The sequence below is a fragment of the Sphaeramia orbicularis genome, chromosome 8 (genome assembly GCF_902148855.1).
Source record: "Sphaeramia orbicularis chromosome 8, fSphaOr1.1, whole genome shotgun sequence".
Classification (NCBI taxonomy): domain Eukaryota; kingdom Metazoa; phylum Chordata; class Actinopteri; order Kurtiformes; family Apogonidae; genus Sphaeramia; species Sphaeramia orbicularis.
Genome location: NC_043964.1, coordinates 41,066,553 through 41,079,409, shown reverse-complemented (window position 1 = coordinate 41,079,409; position 12,857 = coordinate 41,066,553). Strand labels below are relative to the sequence as shown.

The following is a 12,857-nucleotide window of genomic DNA, read 5'->3' as shown; positions in this document are numbered from 1 at the left end:
GATTTAATGGTCCTTTGGTTACTTCAGTAATGACACTTCAATGTACAGACACTTCACATTTCTCTGTGTAGTCCCCATTTGACCAAACTTGATCAGATTTCACATCTACAGCATTGTCACATGTGTGGCAATTATAAAAATAAGAGATTTCTGCTTACTGAGTATGGAAAAGCTTTTATTTAAAACTCTATTTATTTCTGAAAGCAGGGAGAACATCACTGAGCTACATGACGCCCAACTTGGTTTATGTTCATGTTGTAAGGACAGCAATACATAGTAAGGAAGTAAAGTTTATTTATAAAGCGCTTTTCACAGATAAATATCACAAAGTGCTGTACATAAAATGGGTGCAATTAAACAACATAAGAATAATTTCCTAAAATAAATAAAAAGGATAAATCCATCAACCCAAAGCTTTGCTAAATAACGTCTTGAGTCTCTTTCTTTTTTTTTTTTTTTTTAAACTTTATGTATAGAACTTTTCAACATTTATAGAACTTTTCATTTCACAAGTTTAACATTTATAATTTCAAGCAATGCATTCATAATACAAAGATTGACACTGGACATGATAAACAGACAGAACCCAAGGGGAAAAAAAAAAAGGCAATACAAACAAGACATGCATAAAGACAGTGCAATTTGGTACCGTTAAAGGAGGAAAGAAAATAAATAAATAAATAAATAAACAAAACAGGTCAATAACAATATAAACACCTAAAATGTTTTTAAAGTTCCAGGCCACGCAACATATTCACGCAGTGTGAGAGAGGCTCCCATATTTTGTAAAATTTATTGATAGAGTCATTTACGGTGCACCTAATTTTTTCTAACTTTATATTAAGCATGATGTCTCTAATCCATTGATCGTGTGTTGGAAGTGATGAGTCCTTCCATTTGAAGAGAATGGTACGCCTAGCTAGTAAAGATGCAAAGGCCACAACTTTTTGTAGGTTAACTGAAGGAACTGAGTCATCCGTGCATGAAATGAGACCAAAAATAGCAGTAAGGGGAGATGGTTGAATACGGCACCCATATGCCTTGGAAATGAAATCAAAAAAAGAGTTCCAGAAGGGGATAAGTTTGGAGCAGGACCATAGCATGTGGTATGTTGTTGCTGGGGCCTGCTTGCATCTGTCGCAGATAAGATTTATGTCAGGGAATATTTTTGCAAGTTTAACTTTGGAGAAGTGCAATCTGTGTAAATCTTGAATTGAATTAAGGAATGTCATGCACAAATGGAGGAGGAATGGACCCTTTGAGTTGGTTTTCTAAAAGAGTCCACAGAGGGACAGGGGCAGGTCATTCCAGAGTCTGGGGGCTACAGCCTGAAAGGACAGGTCTACCCAGGTTTAAAACGAGTCTTTGGGATTTTTAGGAGGCCCTGGCCTGAAGGCCTAAGGAAGTAGGGGGGCACAACAAGTCAGCAGTATACTAGGGGGCCTGACCATGCAACGCCCGCAGAGTCAGGACTAAAATTTTAAAATCAATACAAAATGTGACTGGAAGCCAATGAAGAGCTGACAAAACAGGGGTGATGTGGGCTGTTCTGGGCGTACCTGTCAGAAGTCTAGAGGCAGAAGTCTGTACCATCTGAAGTCTTTTGAGACAAAGGACAGACAGGCAGACAGAGAGGAAGACGCCAATGCAGACTGAGACTGTGTGTGTGTGTGTGTGTGTGTGTGAGAGAGAGAGAGAGAGAGGAGAGGCAAGAAACTGAGTTACTTAATTGAAGTCACCGTTTCTACATTATGTCAAACCCTTGCTTTTGTAGTCCCACCAAGTTTTCCTCCCACTGACTGTTCTTCCATCCTACCAACGGGCCAGATCGCAGAGAAATTGTTACTCTGAGGTAAGCGGAATTTTTTCTTCAATAAAACTTTTGCATGAATAATTTAGAAAAGAAATAACTGGTTTACATTGATCATCAGGTGGTCAAATGAGCTTTATTTCAGACTTAGTTGAACTTTATTGATCCCTGGAGTAAATGTATTTGTTCTTCAGCTCAAGAAAATAAAGGAAAGACATAAAAAAGTCAACTAAAATTAAGAGAATATTAGAATATTAAGTCTATTTTCCATCTGTTTGCCATATTTCAATGATAAATGTTCATCTTGAAATGTTTTGAATGTTATCTGGTTCCAGAAAAGAAACTAAGAATTAGTTTATGGAGTTATTTTTGGAGATGTAGACTTACATATAACGCAATCAGACAAAAATTAGTCAAAAAAGAACTAAAAACTAAACCTGTATTGCGAAAAACTGTTCAAGACTAGTTGAAACCCAAAAACAGAGAAGTCACAAACTCTAAATAACCCATTGATATAGGTTATCACAGCAGAAATTGGTCTTTTTTATAGAAACAAAACCTGAGTTCTACTAATATCCTAAACAATGTGACCAATGAATTATCTTCACAATTGTCTGTTTTTCTGAGTTAATCCACCAACCATGTTAGTTTTCACATTTTTTTTTCTTATTTTTAATCCATTATTCTGAAAGGAAGTTGGCAGGAATACTTGATAAACTATAGAACATTTAATGTAAAATAAACCAAAGTCTTGTGATTGAAGTCAAGTAAATGTTATTTATTTAGTCAATAATCACAAATTTGCCTCAAGTATCTGTATAGTTTTCCTAAAATCTTCAGTTTGTATCGTAAAGACCTCACCCAAAAATGCTCTTAAATGGATGAAAATGCAAGAAACATCAGGAAGAATAACAGAAGATGGAGGCCTCTTAGGGATGGACAGACTAGCGGCAGGTGTCTTAAGTACAGAAATGTGCACATATGTTATTTCCATCCAAAACGATGCAGAATATAAAGTTACTGTCAGTGAAGAGGACCTGACATACACAGGCAGTGCATGAGAGACAAAAGCAGAGGGTCACAATAATGAATGTAGACTGGATGATAAAATAGATTAGAAGTCGCACTAGTGTTCATGCAACTCAGTTGAGCTATTGGAATCACAAGACTCGTATCCTCACCGAACCTGAATCCATCCACAGACAGATAACATTGTGACTTGAACTGGGGGGGGGGCAAATCAGGAGAATCTAATTTTCCAATGGCCATACGGCAAGGGATGCATTTCCTTGACAACCAGCAACAGAAAAATGTCAAGCCTGAAATTGGTGATATACGAGTAAGTGCTTTCACGTGTGAGCAGATGGGCTCAGTTATCATTCATTACTATGATGCCAATTGTGGCTGAATCCAGGGGGTATTGTCTCACACAAGAGAAAAAATGGACACATTCCATTCATGTTACCTTCATGAGTATACAAAGAGACCTGTGTTGGACTCATCAGATTGTTAAATCACATAATTAACTTACTGGTCCAACTAATGTGAGAAAGGTTGGACATCATGTGAGGAAAACATAATATGCGATGAGATGTTTGCACTGTTACAGTATGTCATACTCATGAGGAGGAGTTTAATTGTATCCAGTGTGATATTACAGTAATATAAGGCAGGGGTGTCCAACTCATTTAAGTGCAGGGGCCACATTCAGCGCAGTATCCCTCAAATGTGACTTATGTGCAATAAGAATAACAATAACAATGCAATATTTTTTCAATGCTTCTCAAAAATAAATGCACTATTTTTATATAGACCTGGTTCATGGGTATACATACTTTTATACAGAAATATACATACTGTTTTACATAGATGTTGTACATACTGTTATACATAGATACACATACTGTTTTTATTGGAAATACATACTGTTAATGCTATTCATAGATACACATACTGTCAATACTATCAATACTGTCAATTGCACCTATTCATATTTTATCCAGTCTTATCATTTTTTTTTATTCTATTAAGATCTACGCTTGTGTTATGTTGTTAAATTGTAAATCTTTCTAATATATATATATATATATATATATATATATATATATATATATATATATATATATATATATATATATATATATATATATATATGTGTGTGTGTGTGTGTGTATATATATATATATATATATACATATTTTTTATTTTATTTTTTTTAGCTTTTGTCATTTTATATTCTTTATTCTTGTTTCTGTAGCACAGGTGTTTTTAAACATTGGCGCACTGACTGGAATAGCACTCCTAATTTCATTGTACATATAATGATAATAAAGGCTATTCTATTCTATTCTATTCTATTCTATTCTATTCTATTCTATTCTATTCTATTCTATTCTATTCTATTCTATTCTATGCTAATATGAGCTCAAAGGGGTCAAACCAGTAAAAAAATAACATAATAACTTATAAATGTTGACAACTCCAAACTTTTTTCTTTGTTTTACTTTGAAAAAAGTAAAATCATATTTTGAAAATGTGAGTAACCTGAACAACCATGTACAACATGAAAGTGCTTAAGAAAAAGAAGTGCAACAATTATTCAACAAGACTAGCTGAAATACACCAATTATTGTGAAAAGATAGTTTGTATTGTAAACACTGTCATGCAATTTTACTTTTTTGCAGTTCTATAAAAAGAAAAAAAAATGTAGTTGTCATTGTTTATAGATTATTATGATGGTATCTTACTGATCCATTGCACATGAGATTGAATTGGTCTGTATGTAGCCCCAGAACTAAAAGGATCTACCAACCTTGATGGTTAATATCTTCAGTGTAAATTTTACATTTCACAAATTCAACCCACAGGCCGGATTTGGATCCTTTGGCGGGCTGGTTTTGTCTAATTAAGTCTAATCTGGGTTGCATGTAGTATTTAATCAATTGTCTGCATGTTATTGAAACCTGTATGGGCTTAAATTTTCTAAGTTTAAATGATGACAAATAGAGATAGTTTTATTTGGTCATCTCTTTACTTTAGCTGCTGACAGCACTGTGGGTTCCCTTGATTCTTTTACTCACACTTGTGTTAAAAGCCTTGGTGTCTTCTTCGATTGTGCTTGCAAGCACGTTGTTCATATGTTTATCTCTTCTCAATCTCAACTCAATACTGTAATTCATTGTATTAGGGGTTGGACCAGTCCTCTATCCACTGGCTGCAGATAGTCCAGATGGGACCACATCTCCCCGTACTGTCTTCCCTTCACTGGCTTCCTGTCACTTACAGAATCCAGTTTAAGATTTTATTGCATGCTTTTAGGGGCCTGAATGGTTTGGCACCCCCTTACCTTTCAGAGCTTTTAACTGTGTGTGTTCTGGCGAGAGAAACACAATCTTCAAATCGCTTGATTTTAGATGTGCCAAAAATCCATCTAAAGACTAAAGGCAACAGAGCCTTTTCTGTGGCATGTCCAAGGCTCTGGAACACTCTGCCCCAACAAATCACATGTGCACAGTCCATTGAGCACTTTAAACCTCTTTTAAAAACATACCTATTTGCACTGGCTTTTAATACAAGTGTGTGACTTTTATTTTTGTCTCTGGTTTTGTTTTTAGATGCTATTTATCCTATTATTATATCTGTTTTTATCAGTTTTAGTATATCTAATTTATCTATAGGCCTATATTTTTTACTAGTTTTATCATATCTTATATTTGTACCTTTTTCTTTGTACAGCACTTAATTAAAACTAAATGTGCTATATAAATAAACTTTACCTTGACCATGACCTTCTTCCAATGACTGAATTAGATCATACTGTCTTAAAATAAGTATGTTTAAGTATTAATGACTGCAGTACTATTTTGATTACAGAGGATATATACCTGTAAATTCCTCTAGGTTTACATGTTATTAGTACTGTTCATTCAGTCATTCTTTCTTTCTTCTCCTCTGTCAGGATTGTTCTGTTTCACCAGGATGAATCTTCACAACTACCCTATACCTGAGTTAGATGTTACCCTGAAAGAAGTGGGCCGTGTCCTGCAGCTCACTTTAAGTCCTGACCGTTACCCTGAGTTCAAACATACACTGGAACAGCAGAGGGAGCTTCTTCAAGATGCCCAGCAGAAACTAGCAGCTAGAGCTGCAGGCCAAGAGAACTGGGTAACGGAGCAGTTCAAGAGAGCCCTGCTGTCTTGTACCGACCCCTTGCCAACTTCCACAGCTCTGCCTGTAATTCTCCTCCCATCCAAAGCAAAAAGATGTACCCAGGTGGGGAGGGCCGCCGCTCTGCTCTGGGCAGCAGCAAAGCTGTACAGTGAGCCCTTGTTGCTGGAGGGCAATGTGCCAATGGAGCGCACACAGCAATCTGAAGTATTTGCAGCCAGCAGGATTCCTGGCAAGAGCCAAGATGAGATTAAGGTGAGATTACAAGACTGAGCAGAAATGTTGGACATTTTAAATTTTATTCAATCAGCTATATACACTGTTATTCATAAAGTTGGAATAATTTTGTTTTCTGTCAAACGCCTCTTTTTTTATTCCTATTTATACACATCAGTAATCACCTTTGATCAGGTAAAATGATTACATAGTCCTAGTTACACTTTATCTATCAAAAGTAACTCTCATAGTTAAATCATTTCATGAGAAGAGGTAAAAATATTTCATTTCAACTTCATGGGCAACAGTGTATTTGCCTTCATCTAATAGCATTTTTCGTAAGCAAAGATTTTTCAACCAAAATCTAAAATGTTGCTTTATCATGCACAGGTTTATCCAGATAGCCTCCATGCCATCATTACTTGTGTTAGAGGAGTGTTTCCTGTTGACATTTTGTGGCGCCCCAGCACTGGAGGCCCAGTTTCTGCTCGGTCATTTACTGACATCTACAATCAACTGGCTCTGGTGATGGACCAACCCAGAGCAGGAAAACAGAATGATCCCTCCACCATTTGCAGCCTTTCAGCTCTAGGACGGAAAACCTGGGCCTCTACTAGGGAAGAGATCCTTGGGCAAGGAGGGGCCGCAGCAGCATCACTGGGGCTGATGGAGAGCGCTGTGCTTACACTTTGTCTGGAAGATTGTAATGCACCATCTGAGCTGGCCGACATTCTCAATGCAGTGAGGCTAGGAGGAGGAGGAGACAGTCCATGCCTGAGATACTATGACAAGGTACTAGAAAGACAATGTCTTATTCAAAATACATAGTTTTAGGAAATCATATATGAATCCTAACCCGCTGATGTAGCTGATATAGTTGAGTTAAATATTAGAAATTTCATTGGGTTTATACTAAGTTACTTTACCTGTATTGCATTACCAAATGAAAAATTTAAATATAAAAAGTTAAGATGTAACATATAACAGACTCACTGAACTGGAAGTTAATCCTTTTTCTGTTATTTGACAGGTGGTGAATCTGGTGGTGTTCAAGGACAGCACAGCTGGGATGTTGTTTGAGCACAGTGCAGTGGACGGGATGGTAGCTGGGCTTGTGACTGAGCGTGTTTATCATTTGTCTGAGACTGTTGACTTAACCTTAGTCCATACTGACACGCCAAATATGAATGGGTCTGTCACTTCAAACAATGTTGATTCTGTTTTCCCAGCCTCCTTGTCATTTCCCTTGCAAGGAGTGCATACCCCTAAATCAACCCCTGACTTAAAAGCAACACATCCAGTACTCACCTTTGACCTCCCTTCCTATCCTGATGTGTTTTCTACCCTCCGAGGGCATAGAGGCCTGTATGATGCTTGGATCAACTTCTCTTTGCAGCTTTCCCTGAGGCAGACTCTTGGAGATTCAGCTGCCCAACACATACTAGTTACACCTACTCATATGCGTCACTACAAACATGGCCGATGTGATCCAACATACTCACTCACCATGCATTCTCGCAAGCTAGTTGGTGCTATTGCAGCGAGCATCGGCCCAGATAAAACATTTCAATATAGTAATGATCTTTTACGTCTGTTCCACATTGCATTTTTGGAGCATAAGAGCTTAATCAAAAACACCAAAAATGGTCACGGTATTGGTCCCCACCTAGCTGCTCTACGTAGATCTTTGCCTTCTGACAACCCTCTGAAGAGGTTTTTGGACCCTTTTGGATGTCCATCTGTGTACCTCACTGGTACAGATATGATGGAGGGTATTGAGTGTGGAGTTGGGAATGTTTATGCCCCAGATCAGCTGGCTGTAACCTACCTCGGGAAGAAAGACAGGGTTCGCATTGTGCTTAATGGCAAAGGCACCTTCACTCTGACACTGGAGAAACTCAAAGAAAACCTAAATGTGAATCTGAAGTTAGTGATGCTTCTAGCTGTTAGATATGCCATTGCATCTCAGATGGGAGCCCTAGAGTGTCTCCTACAACAAGGTCAAGCAGAGAAAATGAATGGAGAATTACATCACTCTACAGAGGGTCCAGACAATAGCAAAACCAAGGATGACTCTCGTACAAGCCCAGACTATACCTTGTTGATCCATGGTGGGGCTGGAGAGGAGATGATGCTGAACCCCCTAGTGGTTGGGGTAATTGAGTTTGCTTTGCAGACAGCTTTATCCCTTGGATCTAAAGTGCTGCAACATGGTGGCAGTAGTCTGGATGCAGTTCAAAGGTCAGTAGAAGCCCTGGAGGACTGCTTTCTATTCAATGCAGGTAAAGGCTCAGTATTCAACAAAGATGGCAAAAATGAACTGGAAGCAACCATTGTAGATGGTAAAGCAATGAAGTCAGGGTCTGTTGCCTGTGTGCAGCATATAAAGAACCCCATAAAAGCAGCCAGAAATGTCATGGAGAAAAGTTCACATCCACTTATTGTGGGTACAGGGGCTGAGGAATTTTTGCAGGCGGTGGGGGAAAATGAGAAGCCTGTTGATCCCGCATATTTCTACACTGAGATTCGTCATAGAGAATTAACTGCCAAGCTCAGTAGTGGAAATACTCAAAAAAACAATCACCCTCAAACTGTAGGAGCTGTGGCCTTGGATCAATGGCAAGGGCTGGCTGCTGCATCCTCTACAGGTGGGTTGGTGGGAAAGTTGAAAGGGCGAGTCGGTGATACAGCAGTGGTAGGAGCTGGAATATATGCTGATGACAGGGTAGCTATCACTTGTTCTGGAGATGGGGATGCATTTCTGAGACACACAGTGGCACAGAAGATAGCCAGCCTCTACCATCACAAAGGATATAGCCTCAGACAGGCATGTAGAGAAGTGATGACTGAAAACCTGAAAGGGATCTGTGCAGGTGTCATCGCTGTGGATAATAAAGGTGATGCCATCATTGAAACAAATGCAGGTGTGATGTTTGTTGCCTCAGTGATAAATGGTATTACACGAGTAGAGGTCCTGAGACCTCTGAAAAGTGTTCCAAATGTGATCTGGGAAACTGATGAACTTGTAGCCTACCTGCATCCCAACCCGTGGACCCCAGGCTCAACCATTCTGACTACAAAAAGTCTAGGGGGGGCAAGCAGCATCTTCCAGTTGGCAATACCTGATTTTGTAGCTATGATGGAAGCAGCAAGAGATGTGTCAAGGGTGTTGTGTGAGCGATTAGCAGTGCAGCGCTGTGCCTTGGTTTTTAATCCAACCCCTGATCATCCAGCTCAGATCAGACTGCTCCCACTTCATGGTCTTGAGCCAAAGTGGAAGCCCCATCTGGCTGGGGAAGAAGAATTCCATCCTTATGACCCTGGCTTCTGCACCTCAAAAAGCGGCCCACGCTGGGATGATGAAGCACTGACCCAAGTTCAAGGCAAGATTAGAAATGGATTGCCAACACCAAATGCACCCTCTTGCTTTGACTTCTTTGGAGACCCTTCAGATGATAACCTATTTAGTCGTATTGTCAGCGGAGTGCAGCAACAGTGGAGAGTGTGGGAAGACAGTGAGCATGTTGCCTTCTTAACACCATTTCCAAACACTCCAGGACTCACTGTTGTGGTGCCACGCAAACCACTGTCCAGTAACATCTTCCGACTGGATGAACCGGACTACAAAGCACTGATCTTAGCCACATATAAAGTTGCAGGACTCCTGGAAAAAGGCATGAGAGCTAGTGGAGTTGCTTTGATCTTTGAGGGCTTTGAGATTGACTACGCTCACGCTAAGCTGATCCCTCTGTCACCTCCACCAGATGGCAATAAACCTACCAAAATGCAACCTGAATACTTCCAAAGCTACCCTGGATTTGTGTCATCTGTAGATGGCCCACCTGCTGACCCCGAAGCCCTGAAAGAGATCCACACAAAAGTCACCCAGTGTAGGCCACCACATTCATGGGAAGACCCTCAATCACACTCCACAACTGCCATGAAGAGCAAGTGGTATCGCAACCTGTTCCAGATTCAAAACACCCTTTTCCACAGCACTGTGGAATATTTCCACAGTACCTGCCAGTATTCATATGCTTTGACCCCTCTCACTACAGACACCATCTCCTCACCAATGGGCCTGGGCTCTGACTCTGAGCCAGTTTCTGTCAACCTGCTTGGCCAGGACATTTATCTGGCTGACTCAATGCAGTTTGTACTTGAATATTTCCTTCGTTTCCAGGATAACCTGCCAGGGACTTACTACATTTCTCCCAGCTTTAGAGGGGAAGATCCTGATTCCACCCACCTGAACCAGTTCTATCATGTGGAGTGTGAACTGCTGGGTGACATGGACAATGCCATTTCCATTGCTGAGGGATACCTGGCACACCTCACTCAGTCCATGTTGAAGAAACACTCAGATATAATCCTCAACACTGCCGGGACACTTGCCCATGCCACAGCCATGCTGAACAAGCTAGAGGGAAAAACCCCACTACCAAGAATTTCCTTAGATGAGGCAATTCCCATGATGTCTTCTCCTGATTGCCTAGAGTGGGTACAAGATGGCCAGCCCCAGTTTGGTCGAAAGCTCACACGTAAAGGAGAACGGCTGTTGATAGAGAAATATGGAGGTGCTGTTTGGCTGACAGAGATGGATCACCTTGGAGTTCCCTTCTACCAGGCTTATGTGGAGGGCACTGGGCGCTGCAAAGCCAAAGCTGCTGACCTCCTGCTGGGACTGGGTGAGACTGTGGGTCTTGGCGAACGCCATTCTACACCAGAGTTGGTACAGGAGGCTCTCAGACACCATGCAGTACCAGAGCAGTCATACAAATGGTACATTAACATGCGGCAGGTGAAAACACTTCTCACCAGTGGATGGGGCATGGGAACAGAGCGCTATTTGTGTTGGCTGCTTCAGCATGATGACATCAGGGACATGCACATCATACCAAGGATGAAAGGAATGAAATACTTACCATAATCATGATTACTCCATGAATATTTAGGCCCACAGATGTGATATGATTATGTTGATAATGGGCTAAATAGAGAAAAAAAAATCAACAATCACCTCTGATCTTCCTGCTATATATCTTTTTTTTTTTTTTTTTTTTTTTTTTTTTTTACAGACACTTACACCCATCAAAGTAAAGCGACATTTTTGCTGTCATCACAGACAAATAATAAAATGTAGAGAAATCTGAAATGATGTTGAATGAAGCAATTCAGTGGTTTTTCTTTAGATGTTTAACAATTGTATTGTGACTCCAAAAGCAAAAGATACATGAACATTACATAAAAACGAATATTTATATGGGTTATGGGTGAGAGTGCTGACAAAATTTTGTGTTATTTGTTAAAAAAAAAATATATATATAAAAATTAAAAAAAATTTGATTATTAGAATTTGTGAGGACAACATACAAAAGCATAACATGAAAATGGTTCAGCCTTATTATTGGTAAATGTATTATTAAATATGTGAGCAACTCAATGTTTTGTCTTATTTGTATCACATTATCTTTGTATATAAAGGAATCTTGTGAAAACTATATGCATCATGTGTCATTTTTTTTCCTTACATAAACCAGTACAGAGCTGGTGTTGTTGCCTGTCTTGGAGTATAACTTCTTTGACTCAAGTACTGTATGAATTTAACCTAGATGAACTTTGCTTAATTATTTTCTTTTCATACAACTTTATACCTCTCCATTACATCTCAGAGGCAAATATTGTACTTTCATGCCTCTGTTTGTCTGACAGCTTTAGTTATTTTCCATATCACACTTTTTTTACCCCCTCTCTGTCCAGTGAAAACCACATCTTAAAATGCGTAGAATTTGAAAGTTTGTGATTATGTGATGATTGAGTTTTCCTTCATATGCTAAGGAAATCCTTTTCTGTGTTGAGGTAGATAAACTCTTGAAAAACAACAACAACAACAACAACAACAACAACAACAACAACAAAGTTTTAGACTTTTTAAAGATACATGGCTCTCACATGATGGCAGTGCCTCAGACATACGGACCTTAAAGAATATGATGCAGTGCTGTGAATTTAATAACCCACTTGTATATAAATAATTCATTTTAGTTTAGCCTTGGACATCTACAACAATTAAAATGCATTATACACATTAATGCAGCAGTAATACAAAGGAGTAAATGTAGATACTGTAGAAGTTTGCTTAACTTGGTTCTAAGTTGTAATACACTTTGAGGTGGAATGTAAATAAATTTAACTCAAATAAAGTACCATTGGTCAAATTTGAGGTGCATTTATTTTCTTGATATTTCTTTTGTTTTCAGTTCAGTTTTATACTTCTTCTCCACTATATCTCAGAGACAATATTGTACTATTTTTTCCACATTTGTGTGACAGCTCGAGGTGCTTTTCAGATTACATGTTGCCATATGTGTTGATTAGGTTTGAAAAAGAGGAAAGCTGAAGTTTTTTTTGTTTTTTTTTAATGTGCACACAAATGCTATAAAATATGATGGAATGCTTTGGCTTAGACAACCAATAGCACATAATGTATGTCAAATAAGCTCAAATTTAAACAGCTACAACAGTGAAATGCAACATACATTAATATAACCATAACAATGACACTGAAAACATATATATGTGTACAACACTGACAGGGATGATTAATTGAATGACTGATGCTTAATCACTAACTTTAGTTTTACTTAGGCTTTGAATGCAGCA

The 12,857-nt window shown here is 38.9% G+C and overlaps 1 protein-coding gene across 1 annotated transcript; it reads left to right on the top strand.

Annotated features, from left to right (window-relative positions):
- Positions 1-1,783: 1,783 nt before the first annotated feature.
- Positions 1,784-11,499, top strand: LOC115424910 (uncharacterized). Its single transcript, XM_030142304.1, has 4 exons — positions 1,784-1,852; positions 5,770-6,233; positions 6,585-6,986; positions 7,225-11,499. The coding sequence occupies exons 2-4, from the start codon at positions 5,790-5,792 to the stop codon at positions 11,122-11,124; spliced, it is 4,746 nt and encodes a 1,581-aa protein (XP_029998164.1). The 5' UTR covers positions 1,784-1,852; positions 5,770-5,789; the 3' UTR covers positions 11,125-11,499.
- The last annotated feature ends 1,358 nt before the right edge of the window (positions 11,500-12,857 follow it).

Excerpts from the sequence above, each read along its gene's own strand:
- LOC115424910 (XM_030142304.1), top strand. The coding sequence starts at position 5,790 with ATGAATCTTCACAACTACCCTATACCTGAGTTAGATGTTACCCTGAAA. Across the intron at positions 6,234-6,584 it reads AGAGCCAAGATGAGATTAAG|GTTTATCCAGATAGCCTCCA; the intron begins GTGAGATTACAA and ends TATCATGCACAG. Across the intron at positions 6,987-7,224 it reads GCCTGAGATACTATGACAAG|GTGGTGAATCTGGTGGTGTT; the intron begins GTACTAGAAAGA and ends GTTATTTGACAG.